The sequence below is a fragment of the Pan paniscus genome, chromosome 19 (genome assembly GCF_029289425.2).
Source record: "Pan paniscus chromosome 19, NHGRI_mPanPan1-v2.0_pri, whole genome shotgun sequence".
NCBI lineage: Eukaryota > Metazoa > Chordata > Mammalia > Primates > Hominidae > Pan > Pan paniscus.
Genome location: NC_073268.2, coordinates 71,490,784 through 71,510,670, shown reverse-complemented (window position 1 = coordinate 71,510,670; position 19,887 = coordinate 71,490,784). Strand labels below are relative to the sequence as shown.

Here is a 19,887-nt window from a genome sequence, read left to right as displayed (position 1 = left end):
CCAGAGACAATTCATTTGTTGTCATTAGTTCCCCCCACAACCCTCAGAAGTGAGTATACCTTCATTTCACAGACGAGATTATGTTCAAAACTGTTTAGAAGCTGCTCAAGGTCACATACCTTTAGGGAAGTAAAAAAAAAAAAAAAAGAAGCTACAAGTCTTCTCTACAGCAAAATAAATGTGTTTATACATAAAAAGTTGCATATAATTTCAGATAATTATGGCATCTCTGAAGCCTCTGCGTGGATCCCCCAAGGGTCATGAACTTGAATTAAGAGCCAAGTCTATAAATCCTTGACACCAATTACTTGGCTGCACATGGAAGTTGGCTGGGATCAGTTTAAAAATTCAGATTTCTGGGCCCCATCCAAGAACTACTGATTCAGAATCTCTGGATTTATACTCCTAGATGTTGCTGAATTATTCTTTATATATTAGAGAACAAGACAGTCTGTGGATTGGCTTTTGGGAACCACCCCTCTAAATAATGCCCACTCCAGGGATCAGAATTCATCTCAGCCACTTTTACCTCTGTAACATTAGGTAAGCTACGTGACTCTCCTAACTTTCCATTTTGTCTTCTGTAAATGGGGATAATAATTGTCCCTACCTCATAGAGCTAATATGGAATAAAATATTCCATCTAAGTGTTTAGCACAGTGTCTGGCACATAACTACCCAATAAATGTTAATTTATTACTAATTATATAGTATTATCATTCTATTATCTAGGTAGTAATCTCTACAAATGGTCTCTTTGCTACTGAGGTGGGAACAGAATACCATTGCTAGCCAACTGTTAATAAAAATACATGAAAGAAAGGAAAAAATTCAAAGTTTATTCAACATTAAGAATAACAGACAGATAAAGGTTTGGACTTAACAGCATAAATACCACCAATATCATGGTGTACAATTAAACTAACCTCATGTCAACTTGTACCTGTTTAACAGATGCGATCTTTGTGGTGTTGCCAAAAGGATAATGGATTATTGTTATGTTTGGTAAGGTGCTCAAAATTAAAGACTTTATGTCGACTTATTCACACACACATACACACACACATGCACACACACACACACACACACTTACACTTAGCCTCCTGCAAAATGTATTGACTTTAGTTGCTATATCCGATTCGGATAAGGCTTTGCTCATTTTTTAAATGACATTATTAATTGCAGAAAAAACCTGGAGGAGACCTTGGCCTTGCCAGTGGGGGTACCTAGGAGCAGAAGGTGATCGCCACCTGGAGGGCAGAACACTTAGTCTCAGACACCTGCAGGGTGCTGAGACCCCAGTGCTAAATCCAGATCTCCAATTGCCATCACACATAGGCAAGCAGGCCTGGTCCCATGCCTTGGGATCGCTCTAATTGACTGTGATAAAGATTGAGTTTTCCTTAAAGGAAGAATAGGGTAAAATGAGATAAACTACTAGAAAAACCAAAGAATAGCTTTGCATTTCACAGAATGTCTATTGTTTTACACTGGGGGCAGTGGGGAGGGTGCCACTGATAATTCTTGCTTCTTCCGAAAACAGACCCTAGACATCTGAATGTACATTTGGAATTACTGTGAGTTCCCCACCAAACCAGTGGGTTAGAAGGAACCTCTAGTACAGGTCTAGTACAGGTTTCCACCCACCCCACTGTGGAATCCCATCTGTACTCTCCTCAAAGGGTCCTTCTGCTTTGAGGGATGGGTCCGTGGAGGCCTGTTGTATTTGAAGACAAAAGGCCTATCACAGTCTTGCCTAATGTGGTATTTGAATGGTTCAAAGTGGCCACTTCCTGAAGAGAAAGAAGTAATGATCTACAGCCCTCGCCTCAACAAACTACCTCCTTAAGGCAGCACCAGCAGAAAGATAGGCTGGTCAATTTTTGCCTTTCTTTGCCAAGTCTAGTTAAAAGAAACAACAATGTGACCTCATCAGGAGGTCCTAAGCTGTTCCTTCCAAATCATGTCTAGATGATGTCAGTATGATATGATTTGGATTCATTGTTAATGGCCAAATAATTAATCTCTGAAAGATGCTTAGGATGAAAAGGTGAAAAATGACAAAGGGACTCTCATAATAGCTGCAGTGTGCAGACATGCGTCTGACTCCGGTTGACCCAAATCACTCAGAGTCAAGCCATGGCCTCCCGCTCCATGAAGCAGATCTGCCTTGTTTGCTAGTTAACTGGATGGAGAGGCAGCCAGTCCAGAGGGAGTGTTCGTGTGTGTGTATCATCGTGACAATGACCTACATATAAGGCACCTGTACAGACTCCAAAGTGTTTAAATTTGTAAGACGAGGTAGGTTTCTGAAACCTCTCCTGGCACACAAGAGAATACATTTTATTAGAATCTTTTTATTTTTTTCTGCAGAAAACATTTGAGATGCTCATTTGATATAAACATCTAATTCCAAGAAAGACCAGTGCTCAAATATAGTTTTTTCAGCTACCATTTGATACGGCCATAAATTTGGATGGTCCATGTTACAATCCTTCCACAATTCTCCACTTAAAGACATCATTTTTCTATGTTTTTAATGACTATTGCCATCTAACAATTCTACAATTCGCCTCTTTGCCTGTAAAAAGGCCAACTCTACGTCCACTTGTGTCTCATATTGATATCTTTTATTTAGCTCTGCTTAAGATTGCAAAAGTTTTTGATTTTATTATTCACCTGAACAATGTATTGCAATTCCAATACACCCCCATCTCTTGCTGTTATCTACAGCTTGTGACAAAATGAACACCTTGTAGAAATATCCTACTAGTTGGGTTTCCCAAGTCTATGACACTATGAGAGAAGCATTGCTGATGGATTGACGAGGAGACCACCAGATCATTAAAGGATTAGATACTCTGAAGGCAGGAAACTAGAAAATCCCATTGATGAAAGGATATTTTAATCTAGCATAAAATGTTTCTTTGTCGTAACAGCAGAATTTCTTGACATTTTACAACTTAATGAAACAAAAGAACAATCATCTTTAAAGTCAAACATCTATCAAATTATAAACCAAACACATAGCACCGATATCAACCTCATAAAACGTGCGGGCCCGCAGGGTAGAAAAGAACTGTCTGGGGCACTGGCAGCAACGTGCCATTCCAGGAACTCAGAATTTCGAAGTGAACATTTTTGTGGCAGATGCTTTTCCTAAAAAACACTGTATCATCCAATAAATATTTGACTAAAATCCATTTTGTGCTTTTGGGTGACGTTAACTGACTTCTTTCTGAGGCCTAATAAGAAACAAGAAAGCTCCTTGTGTATTTTAGAGCAGGATTCGTCATCACAAGCCTCGATACTGTCATAAAATTTTAATTTAAAGCAGAAAACATGCTGATGTGTCAGTGATAGGGCTTAAAATATTAAAGACTTCAAAAACCCCCAAGCGCTTCTTCTCTGTACAACATTGGTGAATATATATCTTTGCTATATAATTTTAAAACATGGAATAGTTTTCCTCTCCTCTTTTCTATATATAATATATGTCTTCCAAAATACATTGTCAGTATTTATATCTGAAAAATACTGTACAAAAAAGAACTTCCTATAATTACTCTGTATAAACATTAAACGATTTAATAATCTCTCCTTTTGGTCTATAGTAAACATTTAAATTGATTGGATTAACCACAGTTTGTGACAACACCATCCCCTTCTGAGATACACCAGTGTCTTTTACATTCATTTTTCAGAAGTCCACTTTATAAGAGCACATACGTTCAAAAGCAAACAGAGAATAAGAAACATAAGCTTCAGAATCATTAATTTATGAGGCATTCAAAAATGACACCACTAGGAAAAAGGGCCTTAGAAAACATCAACTTATTAACTTAATCAACTGATTTTCTTTTTAAAAACAACAAAGTATAATTCACAAAAATATATATATTACCAAAAAATGGGAAAACTGAATCTTAAGTAACTGTTTTGAATATCAAGAGGGATATGGAAAAAGTTAACTAGAAAAGTGGGGGCGAGGCAGGGTGTGAGGGAAGGGGAACAACAAAACCGAACACATCAATGTCAAAGGCAAATCCAAGACGCAGTTTTTGGCTCATGTACTGATAAATTAACCCCTCATCCTTAGACCTCCCATTTCCCTCTGCTTCCTTGTCCTAGGGAATAGTCTGGCCATGCTCAAATGCATTACTTTACTTTTTGTTTTTTAAAAGACAGTGAAATTCTTAGGTAGGGAAAATATCCTACGTCCACTAGTAATACTCAGGCAGCATGCTCTAGCGTACAATAGGATTATTGCTTTAGGTACAGACAGTGCAAAAACACACTCTGTGTTCTATTAATAGTACTCTTACTTATCTGGGGTTGGTAGAATTAAAAGGAAACTTAGTAGATAGCAGTAAGTAAATATGGGATCTAATAAATCTAAACAGCACTTTAATTTGAAGACGATTATCACCAAAACTGAAAGTAAGAGGAAAGCAACTTATAAAGGACTAGAGCTGCGGAGTAGTGCTAAGTTATTGTGTGTACCTCATTAGCATGGTCACTTACGGACTAAACAGAAACAAGAGCTTGTACTCTTAAAAACTGAGATCCACTATTTTACCAGGGCCCTTTTTAGTGAATCCAAGCAGAGAGTCCTGGAAGAGTAGGTAAGCTCGAACATGAAGCAAAGCTGAGGAGGCAGGAGTGAAGGAGGGAGGGGATGGGAGACCCGCGAGAGGGCTCCTCAGTCTAGTAAAGACATGGCACCTTTCTTTGTTGGAACTAAAAGACGATGAGAGGGCTACCTTAAAATGGCAAGAGCAAAGGAACACGCACACGCACATACCGCTGACCACACACATGAGCACAAGCACATATACACGCACACACACACAGATGCACACCAAAATGGGAGTCAGTTGTGTTTATGCCTCTGGTAAAGTGCTGATGTCAGAAAGGTTGGTTTGGGTGTGGTGCTATCAGACAGGCAACAAACTGTCCATCTATTCCAAAGCCAGCCTGCAAAAATGCCATCCTACAGGGGCCCGTGCCTGGCCTCATACTTGGCAAGTATGTTCTTGCATTTGCCCAGCTCCTTCCTCAAGTCAGCCACCTCCTGGCGGAGGGCCGAGTTCTCCTTCTCCAGGAACGAGGCCCGGATGGCGATCTGGTTCTCTTTCAGCCTCCGGGCGTCGCGGGAGCGCTTGGCTGCCATGTTGTTCTTTCTGCGCCTTGCCCAGTACTTGTCATCCTGCTCATTAGTTACAGAAGGGAAAAAGAAACAAGATATTAGATTTCAGCAAAGCCCAGTGCCAGCCAGGGCACGGGCAGGCTCCAGGATTGTGCAGAGGTGCCAGCCCGGGTTTCTTAGCTTGTGTCTCCTTCCTTTACAGTTTCTGCATGTCTGAGAGCGTGGCCCATGAGCCACACTTCCTTCTTGGAGCAAGGACCCACCGATCTGTCCCAACAGGCTCCTACTCTTTGCCCAGCAGAGGTGTGCTCAATGAAGCAGAGATCAGAGGCTGGATGAAAGCAGGTGGCTCACCTCACCCTTAAATTACATTTCAACTTTCTTTACTCTCCCTGCTCAACATTTTAAGAACCCTTTTCCCTCAAGGGCACTCATACGCTTTTTTGGGTATGAGTTGGTACAAAAATTTTAGAAGGCAATTTGGCAATATCTATCAACTATTTAAATGGATATACTATTGATCTAGCACTCCACTTCCAGGATTTTGTCCTGTAGCAATCTTCATACATGTGCACGTACACACAAGCATAAACTGTTCACTGCAGCATTATGTGCAGTAGAAAAAATAAGGAAAAACTATGCATAGGAGATTTAACAACCACGTTATGATACAGTCATACAAAGGGATACTTGGCAGCTGTTAAAAATAATGACCCACCTGCACCAGAAAGATGTTCATATGATATGCCACTATGTGGGTGGAAACAATGACAGTTTACACACAAATATGTATGGTCTCATCCCAGTTTGATTAAAAATCATATATTCATAGAAAGAGGCGCAAAAAGATTTATACTAATCTATAAAGGTGGAGCCTCTAGAAGGGGGATTGGCAGAGGCAAAGACGTAAGACTTTCTACCTTTTATATTATTCTGAACTATTACAATATCATATAATAGATACATACACTTTGGTAATTAAAAATAGAAATTAAAAAAAAAAATCTTCAACCTGCCGCTAATCAATGTACTCATATTGGTGGCCAGAATTTACATAATTTACTCTAATTTCTTGTTTAACCATTCTCTAGGCCTTAATTAGCCTGAGTAATATTTTACTGTGGTCAGTGTAAAAACAATCCCTCCTTCCCTGCCCTCCACCCCCACTGCTGCCTCCCTGACAGAAAGGAAAAACTTCTTAAGAAGACTAAGAAACAGGGATCTTCTTTTAGATCTTCCCAATTCATTGATGGTGGCAACTGGTGAATTTTGCAACTCCCCTTTTTCAACAATTTGCAACAGCAAATCCCTCAGTCCTAGCAATGCTACTACCTGCAGTTACATGCCACCCAGAATAAATGCGTCAGGCCAGTGCTTGCCCCCCTCAGAATTCCAAGGGGGCAGTTGGCATTGAAGGAGGTCACATGGGTTGGGGCCAAGGCTGCAAGGAAAGTCTAAGGTCAGCGGTCCACCCCCAAAACTGCCCATTACCCTCAACAGGCATTTGCCCTGCACAAATACAGAAAGTGTGGGATAGAAACTGTGTAGATACCTCCTATCTGCCATCCACAAACTAGTACTATCATCTTAAATAAAGCACCCCCAGCTTTTTATACATTTCATAACAATATGCAACAGGGTAAAAAAACGATTTTCAAAATAGATGATACCAGAATTCTTCTGGGTAAGAGGGAGGAGGCTGCTCTTTGAAGAATACCTGGGTGAGCAAGCTAGGGCAGGTGTGCAATGGTTGTTGGCCGAATTTGTTGTCTGTGCTTCTGAAAGCGAGCAGGGGAGCTGGAGGCAGGGGAGAGGCTGGGAGGAGTCAGGCGAGTCAATGACGTCATGGTAGTGAGGGGGCCCAAAGTGGTGAAGCCTCCAGTTAACAACAGTGGTGAAGCCTCCAGTTCTGATGGAAGTTATTTGTGTTTTGATAGAAGCCTGGGTTCCACTCCCTTCACAGTATCAGTAAATCTATACCCAACAATGTGCCTGGGAGTGTGGTTTCCAAGAGCACTCAAAAGAGGACTTGATTTAGGATGTATCAGAGTCTGCACACGGGGGAACAGGAGCCCAGGAGGCGAAGGGGTACATAAGAACAAGCCCCTGGAACACTGTAGAAACTGCATGTATGTGATGGGGGAGGAATGGGGGGTCCCACCACAGGCTTGATGTGGTGTAAGACAATTCTGACCAGGTCTTAAAGACCAGGGAGTCACCAGTTGACTTCAGGGTAACAACCAACTTCTCTCTAACTTATTAGAGCTCTTCTCACTTCTAAAGTGCTCTCATTTCCCAGCCTCACCTGTCCACACATGCAGATGAGCCAGCCAAGGTGTGGAATGCAAAACAAACCTTTCAGGTGGGAGGGAGGGGAGCTGGGAACCGGGTCAAGAAGAGGATACAGAAGGCAGGAATGACGAAAGCAGTGTCCTGGACTAGAAAAACCAGTTCGCCTCCCTTTGTTATCGCAGAATGGTTGCGGGCAGGGGGGAAGCGGGATTTTGAGCGGGGCTGATAAACTTGGCACTCCATCCTCTGCCCCCTTTCCCTCTCCCAGTTGCTGATGCCATCTGGCTACCCAGTTACCTCCATGCAACAAGGGACCCACTTAGCCCTGCCCCATCCAACAGATCAACACTCCCTGTTTCTCACCAGACTACAAGTTCCATGAAGGCAGGAACAGTATCAGTATTGGCTCACCTCGGTATTCCCAGCCCCTGATACAGGGTTAGAGGGTTGGCACACACTAGCATTTGAAAAAATTCATCAAGTGAATGAATGGACCGTTAAAAGCATTTAAAAAATCAAGGTAATTAAATGGATTTTCAGCTAGGTACCCCAGCATGTCAACCTCAATTCTCCCTTCTTTCTCCAGCGCATGCATGCTAACCCTAATGATTGGCTCAAGAGAGGAAGTTCAGGCAGCTACAGGGAAGATCATTTTTAGTGGGGCCATTTCATTGAACTGGTTTACTTGTCCAATGCTGGGGGCCAGAAACACCTTCTCCTCCATCTACCCTTAGCTCAGACCTTTCTGCCGGAAGGAGAAACATGTTACAGCTCTGCTTCCTGCTTTATATTAGCTCATGGTCTTTAGTTTGAGACTTCGTCCACAACTAAAAAATATCCAAGGACACCTGGCAGGACAATGTTCCTGCCCATTCCCCACCTGCTATGTGGAAAGGTCAGGCCTGACCATGACAGCAGCAATATGTGTAATTCCCGCACAGATGGTTTTTGTCTGGCCTCTTTGTTGCCAAGGTTACCTGGGTTATTAACTAATCTTGCTCTTTGATAAATCTGGAGACTTTGTAAAAGTCTGGCTGGAAGTTCTGTCTATTACTCATAGCAGCATCCTTTCAAACTACCCTCCATTCAAGAGAAAATCCACGTTGAACAGGATCCCTGGCTTTAGTTTAAGATACGAGGCTTTAAAATACACAAAAAAGCCCGGGCGCGGTGGCTTACACCTGTAATCCCAGCACTTTGGGAGACCGAGGTGGGCAGATCACAAGGTCAGGAGATCGAGACCATCCTGGCGAACACGGTGAAATCCCGTCTCTACTAAAAATACAAAAAATTAGCCGGGCGTGGTGGCGTGCGCCTGTAGTCTCAGTTACTCAGGAGGCTAAGGCATGAGGATGGCTTGAACTGGGGAGGCGGAGCTTGCAGTGAGCTGAGATCGTGCCACTGCACTCCAGCCTGGGCAACAGAGTGAGACTCCATCTCAAAAAAAAAAAAAAAAAAAAACCACCATAAAAAGTTGGATCACTAAGAAGACAAGACTAGGAAAGGCATCTCATTGAAATAAGGTACCTAATTGCCCAAGACCTGAGCCCATGGTGCCCCTTTTTTACCCCATCTCAGTCTAACCATTAATGTCCTGACTAGTTTAGACTTTCTGGTGTTTTTACCATGTGATTTCCTTTTTTGATTCTCAGGGTGACAGCCATTGATTTGTCACCCATGGGCCCCCATTATAGCCCTTGTCAGGGCCAACATGCTGCTGTGACCTTTTGGGAAGCAAGACAACCTGGGAGCCAGGCTAAGCCTTTTTCTAACAGGTAGTGATCCGCTGACTTCAGCTTTCCATTTTCTGCATTTCCTCAACTGCAAAGTGGTAATTTTGGACAAATGAATCTCTAAGGCCCCCTTCAGCCCTGATGTTTTCCTATTCTGCATCAATTAAGGTAATCTCAGGAATGTGGATGACAGCAGTGATTTAAATTTGCCAGGTACTTCTGCTTCCAGCATTTTTTCTAGCTACGTAAAGCAGGAACAACTGGTCTAAGCCAGTTCAGACGTTGTCTCAAATTCCTATTTCCCAGCCTAGAAGTGTCTCTACATAGGAACAATAGTTAGGTTTGAGAGATGGGGGGCACACAGTAGAAAAGGGCTAATTATGCCTGGTTCCAAGGCCTTGACTACGTAATAATCATATCTCTAGTACCCACATGATTGGAAAGAAGCATGAAAGTTCTAAGCAATGGTTAATAAGAAATGGTTCTATTTTGGCATTAGCAGACATGGCATAATTTTGGAAAGAATTTTCATCCTAAGATGTCATTATTGTGTCTGGTTAATTTTGTTTTAAGCTGTATTTGACTTCCAAGGTAAATCTATTTCCCTTTATAAATAAGGTGTCCCTTCAACACTGCAGAGAAAACCTACTTAGAATTAATCTAGCGGTGAGATATTCAAGTGATCGTTACTTAAGATACAAAGTGAACAGTACATATAAATGGTGTCAGGGAACTACCAGTTGCCTTCACAAAATCCCACCCTGGTCATCCAAGGTTGGCAATATGGAGGAAGGTCCTATCTCTGGCTGTTATTCCTCGCAGCCTACAGGGAAATGGGAGCAGCAAATTATCAAAAATTTTCTAAAAGGAAGGTAACCCTTCGAGGGCGATGAGTTTCAGATGCCCTTCTCAAATGATTTTCTTTCTCTTCTCAACCTTGAAAGATGTGGGGTTTAATTTTATTAGACTTTTGTGGGTTTCCATGCAGATAGGAGCAGGTTTGCTTCCTTCAAGGGTTTAAAATCACTCCAACATTTTACTGCTTCTGCTTGTTTCTGTTCAGCATCAAGACATAAAAGTGCATTTCAAAAAATACCCAGAGAGGAAACAACTGGCCTAGAAGTCACATGCCAAGAAACAGGATCAGAAATCAGAAATCCTTCATGCACTAGCTTCTGGGATCATCCTGGGGTCACCCTTTTAATCCGTCTGTGGATCCCACTCTCCATTTGCCCAAAGACTGATTACCAGTTCCAATTTACCTTCAGGTCATCAGGGATGAAGACTTTGCGAGCTTTCTTGATCATGGGCTGTGGCTTCAGTTCTTCCTCAGAGAACTTGCGTTTGCGAGGGTCAAACATTTCCTGGCCAGGGATGCTGGAAAGGGCAAGATCTGCTGGGTCTGGCTCATAACCCACTGGGACCTGGATGGTGTCAGGATCAATGGGACTCGGTGTATTGCGGTTTGCTGGCAACAGCTGACCTGGAACAACACAGGAGTTTTAATTCATGAACACCCTAGAGAGACCCAGTAGGCAGCTACTTAATGGTGCTCTGAGATGAGTGGTAAGACTCTTCAGCTCACTTATATATGATGCTAACATGATTTATCTTACTCATCCGCACTGCATTTCTGAGAACACAGCAGGTTGAGTATGACTTGACTCACGTCACATCAGGCAAAACAGAAACCCACATACACATGTTCAAAAACTAGAGAAGGAGAAGCCCAATTTAAAAATACACATTCATTCTTTCCTATCACACAGCGATGTGCCAGGCACTCTGCAAGATGCAATGAACAGAACTACGTAATTTTCACCTTGAGGGTGGTTTCCAGGTGAGTCAGGGAGACAGACCAATAACTAGCCAGTTAGGGGAGAGTATAGATGTTGGGATGGAAGTAATTCTCATGTGCTTCCACAGTGTGAGGAAATGGTACGTAACACAAAGGAGGTTAGGGAGCATTTCCTAGAGATGACTCTTGGTACGGCCGCATCTTGAGACAAAGAGTAATTAGCAAAAAAAGGGTATTCTAGGTGCCAAGACAAGACAGAGGTTTGCATTTTTGCAGAACCACGTATAGTCTTGGGCAGCTGTCACATTGAATCAGAAGAAAACAGAGTGGGGAGAGGTGCAAGCACAAGAGATGTGGCCAAGAAGGTGGGCAGTGGGGATATGATTTTGAACAATCCAAATGTCACTGAGAGATGCTGAGCAGTGAAGTGACAAACAGCTGATGTTTGGAAAGAAGAATCAGGCAGCATGATGAACGGATTGCATGAGCCACGGCTGCAGACTGATGAGATGCAAGGCTGTTGTGATAAACAGTGTACACATTAACGGTAGCAATGGAGATAGTGAGAAGGAGATTAGTTCAAGAAATATTTAACAAATTAGAAAGAACATAATAGAGACAATCTAACTTCCACTTGAGGGTCCTACAGGCAAAACCACTGAAATGCACAAACATCCAGAGAACAATGGGTTTCTTGTGTTTCTCAATGTGTCTTACTGGTGAAAGTGAACTTCATACCAGACCCAAATGTTTATACTGGGAGCTCTGAATTTTAACTTCTAGTTTTCATCTGAATTTTACAATCACTCCTCTCACGCCCCATGAATAAATGAGAGGATGTCGTTCAGCTGTGTTTGGCCCATCTCCCCCTCTTCCTCACTGCCAATGGTAGGTCAATGTGTGAAGTATTCTTTAGGTTTCATTAAAACCTACCCCAGGTCGAAGCATGAAGCCACTGGCTCGGATTCTAGCAAAACTGTGAAACCGTGATCATCTGTCTTCTGGAAAGGCCTGGTGGGGAGTTTGCAAAATGAATGCTCTGGGTGACCTTCTAGGTCCCACTCTGCTTTGCGCTCTCTTTGTATCCTGCTTGCCAAAGAGGAAGAGATGGGCCCTGAGGTGCTGGCAGAGGATGGAGAGTTCTCATTAGCCAAGCTGTAGCTCAGCTCCAGCTTCTAGAGACTGCTGAGTTCTGTACTGGATGGTGTCAAGCTAGATTTGATCTTGTGCCTCTTGAGATTGCCTCAGAAAATGAGCCACCTGTGATTCAAATGGGGATTTTATTTTCCCTTTAGAAACTCTTTGAACTTAATAACAAAGCTACCCAATGCCAATGCCCCATCACTACAATGTCCCCACCTCCCCATTCTTACACAGGCATGTGCACCCATCTCCTATCATCATGTAACACCTCTTAATACTTCCCAAATCGAATTGCTCCAAGCTCCTCCTTAGTACTCCATCCAATATTGTTTATTATGCTGTATCAAAATGTTCTCCTTTATTGCTTTATAAATGTTCTTAAGCTGTACACACACACACACACACACACACACACACACACACCTCCTCCTCTACCATACCACATGGTCTTTTATGTTTTATTCATTTATCCCCACCTGACTCCTCACCATGATGCATACTTCAGAGTTCAGCTTCTACAAAGAGTGCTCCTCATTTAATGATGGCCTCTGAGATGCTGGACTCTGACATTCATTCATGGACATTCTAACAATAACACTTCCCATTCAGGTGGAACCTTTCTTGACATTCTTTCTCTCTAGGTTTTTCCTCCAATGGAAGTAGGTCAGCCCTACCTGCAGAGTGGAGAAACCTAACTGGACCACAGACAAGGTACGTGGCTTCCCCAGTATCAAACAGCAAATGGCAAAGGACCTGCGAAACAAAACCAGGTCCTGTTTCTCCCCAAAGATACCTTAGTGCCATCTTATATATTTATATTTTCTGTTGAATTAACTCTACTAAACTCATTTTTTCCTTTCATTTCAAAATGTCAATAGTATCACAAGTAAGGGGTATTTTTTCCTATCTCCTGTGGATTTTCAAAATTTTAGTATAAGAATTGTCAAATAAGAATGCATCATTAATTTTTTAAATGATCAAAGATGTTCACTGCGAAATGTTAACAAATACAGGAATGTGTAAAGAGAGTGAAAGTCCTGGTTCTTGCTATTCTCCTCTTCCCCCCAGTCCCACTCACTGTCTTTCCAGAGGTGATTACCCTTAACATCTTGACGTGAACCTCTTATATCTTGGTTTTTACACATAAGTGATTTAACCCAAATGGTATTATACTACCCACATATCTCAAGTTACTTTTTTAATCTATCAATATACCATATGCAATTTCCAATGTTAGTACAAATAAAACTACTTTTTCTTTTTAAAGGGTCAAGAGTATCCCATAGTTTGGATATATAACGATGTATAATTCCTCAACTGATGGATTTTTAGGTATATGTTTTTACAGAAGTGATTTCTAGAAGTGAGACTGCTCACGCAAGAGGCATGTACATTTTATATTTTTAAACATACTGCCAGAATGGCTATTAAAAAGTCAAGAAATAACAGATGTTGGTGAGGTTGCAGAGAAAAGGGAACATTCATATACTGTTGGTGGGAATATAAATTAGTTCAGCCCCTGTGGAAAGCAGTTTGGAGAGTTCTCAAAGAACTAAAAATAGAATTACCACTTGGCCTAGCAACGCATTACTGGATTTATACCCAAAGGAACATAAATCCTTCAATCAAAAAGACACCTGCACTCGCATGTTCATCGCAGCGCTATTCACAATAGCAAAGACACGGAATCAACCTAGGTGCCATCTATAGTGGGTTGGATAAAGAAAATGTGATACATCTACACCATGGAATCCTATGTATCAATTAAAAAGAATCAAATCATGCCCCTTGCAGCAACACAGATGCAGCTGGCGGCCATCATCCTAAATGAATTAACACAGAAAACCAAATACTGCATGTTTTCACTTATAAGTAGGAACTAAACATTGGGTACACACAGACATAATGCTGGGAACAGGAGACACTGAGGGCTCTAAAAAGGTGGAGGAAGTGAGTGCAGCAAGGTTTGAAAAGGATCTATTAGGTACTACGTTCACTCTCTGCATGAAGGGTTCAATCAAAGGCCAAATCTCAGCATCATGTAGTATATTCATGTAACAAACCTGCACATGTACCCACTGAATCTAAAATTAAAAATAATAATAAATTTTAAAAACCTACTGCCAAACTGTGCTCCAAAAAATGTCATAGCTATTTACACTTGCACCACCATTTGTAAGAGTGCACGTTTCACACAATATGATTTTTTAAATGTTGGCAATCTGATATGCACAACTATTACTATTGTTTTGTTTTTTGTTTTTTTTTTTTTTGAGACAGAGTCTCGCTCTGTCACCCAGGCTGGAGTGCAGTGGCGTGATCTTGGCTCACTGCAACCTCCACCCCCTGGATTCAAGCCATTCTCCTGCCTCAGCCTCCCGAGTAGCTGGGTCTGTCTACAGGCACTGAGCACCACGCCCGGCTAATTTTTTTTGTATTTTAAGTAGAGACTAAAATTGTTTTGTATTTTTTAGTAGAGACTACTTTTAGTAGAGGGTTTCACCATGTTGGCCAGGCTGGTCTTACTATTGTTATAATTTTCATTTCCCTTGTTACTGGTGACACTGAACATCTTGCATGTTTATTGGTTATTTGTTCCTTTTAGAAAATTTTCTAAGGTACTTTTATACATATACTCTTCTAGGTAAACTTCAGAATACATTAGTTAAGTTATATTTAAAGTTACCGTTTTAAATATAATAATATTTGGCATTTTTGAATTACAATTTCACAGGTAAATTTGAGGACAGCTATCTTTAAAATATTGAATACACCCACAGTATGCTCTCCATTTTTATTTTTTGTGGGCTTTTTTAAAAACATGTATCAGTTTAGTTTTATAGTTTTCTTTATTTTAGCCTTTCACATTTCAGTTTATTCCTTAAATGTATTATAAGAGTTGTTACTAGGGTATATTACCCTATTATATTTCCTAAGTGGTTACTGCTGCTATATAGGAAGCTACTGGTTTTAAAAGTTACTGGTTTATATCCAGCCACTTTACTTTCTTATTAGTTCTAATAGTTCTAACAGTTCTAACATCTCTTAGTTTTTAGGTGAACAATCTCATCTTCTGCCTCTATAGACAGAGGTGGCATCCTTTCTATGTTTATAATTCCTACTTTCTTTTTAATAATTTTCAATCTCACTGCATTAGCCGGTTTCTACAAGACAATGAGAAGAAAGAGAGACTGAGACTAATGATCACTGCTTGTCCCAGACTTTAAAGGAGTATGCTTTTAATTCTTCAGATCCTTCAATATAAAGGCTTGTTCTAGTATCTTAGTAGATACAACTTGACAAAGTAAGGCAGTTCCAATTCTTCCAACCTTGTTTTATTAATAATTTTTAAAACCAGAAATAATGTATTAAGTTCTCTTAAATGCCTTTTGATATTTATTTATTGAGATAATCATGCCATTTTTTTCTCCTGTATTTGTTAAGTCTGAGCTTGGTATTTCCAAAGCTTTATTTAAAAGATCCATAGTGGACAAGATCAACCCCATCATGTAGCCTCTGCAGTTACTGGAACATTGTTTTTTGTTTTTTGTTGTCTTTCTAAAAGCTTCTTGCTGAAAGTCACTTCCGGAAGAACCAAGGAGGGTTTCTGGAGGAAAGGGTGGAACAAAGGGCTTAAAGAAATCTGGAAAAAGAATAGAAGTTACCTTCAAACCCAAAGTTGGCCTCTACTTTTGTCACAGATTAGGCATGGCTAAACCTCCAAATAGTATAACTGGAAACAGGATATTTCATATTCTTTCGTATTTTAGCAAGAATTTAGCAGCTTGTGTTCAATTAGCTGATTAGCAAGCAGTCATCAATGAAGGGGAACAGCAGCACTCTGTCTTTATCTCTTCTCTAGTCAATGGTTTATTTTTTAAATTTATGTCTGCATCAAAGTCACAAATTATAGTGTTACTTATTATTTCATCCTAAAGGCTAACTGCAACACCTCCAATCTTTCTGATGTGCTCCTCATTCAGGCAGTTAATAAAGCAGGAGATTTGCAGCAGTAACGTCAAAACACAGTAGTCTAATGTTGATCACTGATGAGCATTAGCCAGCTGATAACATTATCCTCTATCAATTAAGGCTGAGGAAAGAGAAGACAATTTTTATTTTCGCCAAAGGGTTTCCTTTAGAGCTGATGAGTGAAACTCCTAGTGATTCAAAGTTTGGTGCCAAATCTTTCCCTCCTGCTCACCTCTGCCCTCCCCCTCATCACCAGTTTAGGGTCTGTTCACTTGTCATGACTTCCTGGACCCCATGTAGCCATAATCTGAAATAGCGCTTTTACCCTCTTGGCATCCCTTGATGATGATACCATCATCAGGGATTACAGCTGACTTTGCTACAAACCATGCCTGCCTCTGAAAATCCTTTTACATTCAGGGAGCCAATCAACTTAGGAGATGATAGCAACACTATAAGGTCAACAAAGAGTGCTCACGATATATACAAAGATTAAATTAAAACCTCACAAATACAGCCTAAGGATATGGGCTTTCGGGACTCAGGCCATATTAGCTGGTCTCCATTCCCGCAGCAGGAATCTGTTATTTGCCCAACAAGTCCTTTCTGCAAAAGCTTAACACTAATGTCCTGATGGCCAAAGGCTCATTCCCAACCCATTCATGTCCTATTCCCTGTGACCTGCACTTCCAGGCAGAGCCTATTTCCCTACCTCTTGCATCTGGGCTGGTCTCTGACTTGCACTGGCCAACAGAATGTGGCAGAAATGATAGTGTTAGTTCTGAGGCTGGGCCTAAAGAGGCTTTGCATGTTTCTGCCCCTTTTCTGTAGCACTTCTGTCATTACCATAAACATGCCCAGTCTAGCCTGCTGGAAAATGAAAGAAGAGGCCAGCCTAGGTCAGCTTAAATCACCTGAACTCTAGATATGTGAGTCCGGCCAAGATCAGCAGAGCCACCTGAGCAACCCATAGCAATTACAGATGAGTGAACAATAAGCCTTTATTTGTGTACAGTGAGTTTCTGTGATTGTCTGGTAAACATTCTCATGGCAACGGAGACTGACCTATAAGCTGAGTTATTGCATAGGGGGAGAGTGTTTACACCCACAATAACATTATAGCAGGATTTAAATTTGTACAGGACAGTCGTTTTACGCTGTGAAGTGAGTCAGACCTGGGTTTGAATGCTGATTCTGTCACCTGTATGTTATAAACTTGGGCCTTTGTAAATAAATGACCCCAAAAAAATGCCCCTCTAAATCCTAATAAGGTCTGTATTGGGGAAAGGGACTATCGTCGACTTTTTCCCCCTTCTTTTCCTAACCTACCTGAGTTTCAATTTCCTTATGTGCAAAAGGAGATTACTATGCCTGATTCTATGTGAAAAATGAATTAGATAATACATACAAAGTGCTTAGCACAATCTGTAGTACCCGGAAAGTGTGTGCAATAAATGGTCTGTATATAAACACATATACAAAATACAGATAATAGATCAGAGATACTTGAAAGTAAATCAAATAAACAGACTATTCCCCTTGTCTAAGCCAGCACTGTCTGTCCTCTGAACTACTGCAACTTTTAACCATTATCCCTTTTCTATCTCCCACGTCTCCACAGCGGTTCACTGTGATAATTCTAAACATGCAGACCCGTGTGGGTCACATCCCCATATCAAACCCTCCCAAGGCTTCCCATTGCCACATATGATCAGATCCACGGCTCTACCTCACTCATACACTTGGCCACACTGGCCTTCCTTCTGCTTTTTGCGTCCCCTGAATGTGATCCCACCCAGGCCTTTGTATTTAGTTTCCTCTCTACCTAAAACATTCTTCCTCTGCTCTCTGCCTACCTAGTCCTCCTAGGTTATGTAGACATTAGCATAAATGCCAATTCCTCGAACCCTCTGACTTTCCTCTACCCCTGCTCAATACCCATCAAACCACCCTGTTTGATGTTTTTTTTTTTTTTTTTTACAATATTTATCTCCATCCCAAACGATCTTTTTTATTTGTTTGATATTGCTGATCTCTTCCCTCCACTCCCATGTAAGCCCCATGGAACAGTGACCTGGCCTTACCTGCTGCTGCCCCAGATTCTAGATGGAACCTGCATGGAGGGGACAGCATGAGCTACTGAGCAGCTGGACACAATGCCCCCCAGATCCTAACAGGGACTCTTGGGAGGAACAGGGGCAAATTTTAATTCTTATTTTCAATATTTTGCAAATTGTCTATAATGAGGATCTTCACTTTCAAAATCAGAAATTAAAAATGTTATTTTTTTCACTTTGTGCATGTATGTTCCAGGAGTCTGTGTTAAATGCTACTGAGAGAAGGCTGGGCATGGTGGCTCATGCTTGTAATGCCAGCACTTTGGGAGGCCAAGGCAGGCAGATCACTTGAGGCCAGGAGTTCGAGACCACCCTGGGTAACACGGTGAATCCCTGTCTCTACTAAAAAAAAAAAAAATAATAATAATAAATAATTAGCTGGGCATGGTGGCGCACGCTTGTAATCCCAGCTACTTGGGAGGCTGAGGCAGGAGAATCGCCTGAACCTGTGCGGCGGAGGCTACAGTGAGCCAAGATTGCGCCACTTAACTCCAGCCTGGATGACAGAACCAGACTCCGTCTCAAAAAAAAAAAAAAAAAAAAAAAAAAGGCCGCTGAGAGGAGACCATTCAACCCCCTAGAAAGGAAGAAGAAACCAAAGAGAGGGAGGAAATGGGATGAGGAAAAAAAAAAAAGAGGAGGTAAAAGCATGTTGCTCTGCTGCAGGCTGTTTTACCAAATCAAGGAATACATTATAGCTGATAAACCAACCTAGCTGAGACCTACAGGGTTCCCATCCAAAAGGCCACAGCAGCAGATGCCCTTCAATGCATCTATGCCCTGAGGTCAGAAGTGTATTGGGCAGCAGGGAGGAAAGGGAGAGAAAGAAAGAGGAATTAAGAAACCAAGAAGAAATGTAAGAATGAATCAAAGAAGAAATAAAGAAAGAATAAAGAAAGGTATTATGGAAGGAAAGAAAGGCATCAAAAGGGAGGGGGAGAAAGAAAGAAGAAGAAAAAAGAGATAGAAAGTCTTAGCCAAAGATGAAATTGGAAGGTGTCCTGGATCCCAGTAGCTGGGAACCTGTCATGGCTCTGACGTTTTTTAAATGTCCTGCACATTACATGGTTGATGTACTAATTTTAAGGCAAAAACAAATCATGCATACACATACACATACACATGCATACACACACACACACACACACTTCCTTTTTGCCTCATTCAGATGGCAAGTGCTCAGTAAGTTTTCAGTCCATGATTACAGAACAAATATACTGAAAGGCCCATTGTAAAGATCCCTTTGATCTCAGTGGCTCTTATCCAGCAATTCTCTCCACACAGTAACAGGCTGTCAACAGAAATATGGGTAAAGCATGATGCTAAGCCAGTTCAATCCATTATGTGTAAACATTAGGAAGAGAGTCTGTTGCCATTTACTGAGAAGGTGAATGCAATGACGTCCTGTAGGCTGGTAGATGGGCTTCCCTGGCCTACCGAATAATCAATATCAGCAATTTTTTTTTAAACAGGATCTTGCTCTGTCTCCAGGCTGCAGTGTAGTGGCGTGATCATAGTTCACTGAAACCTTGAACTCCTGGGCTCAAACAATGCTCCCACCTTGGCCTCCCAAAATGCTGGGATTACAAACATGAGCCACCTCTCTGGTAATATCAGTAATACTGATAGTAAGGTTCTTCAGAGATTACTTCATTTAATCGTCACAATAGCTATATGAAGGTA

At 41.3% G+C, this 19,887-nt stretch overlaps 1 protein-coding gene across 2 annotated transcripts in view; it reads right to left on the bottom strand.

The window, feature by feature from the left end:
- Positions 1 to 818: 818 nt before the first annotated feature.
- The window catches only part of HLF (HLF transcription factor, PAR bZIP family member), a 59,897-nt gene continuing 40,828 nt past the window's right edge, over positions 819 to 19,887 (bottom strand). Inside the window, exons 3-4 of one of the 2 annotated variants that reach the window (XM_003817417.6) lie at positions 10,437 to 10,657; positions 819 to 5,209 (exon numbers count right to left, since the gene is read on the bottom strand). In XM_003817417.6, the coding sequence (XP_003817465.1) occupies positions 4,994 to 5,209; positions 10,437 to 10,657 (437 nt within the window). In that variant the 3' untranslated portion in view covers positions 819 to 4,993. Of the gene's footprint in view, positions 5,213 to 10,436; positions 10,658 to 19,887 lie in introns of both variants that reach the window. The other variant, XM_008970611.4, reaches the window with a different exon arrangement.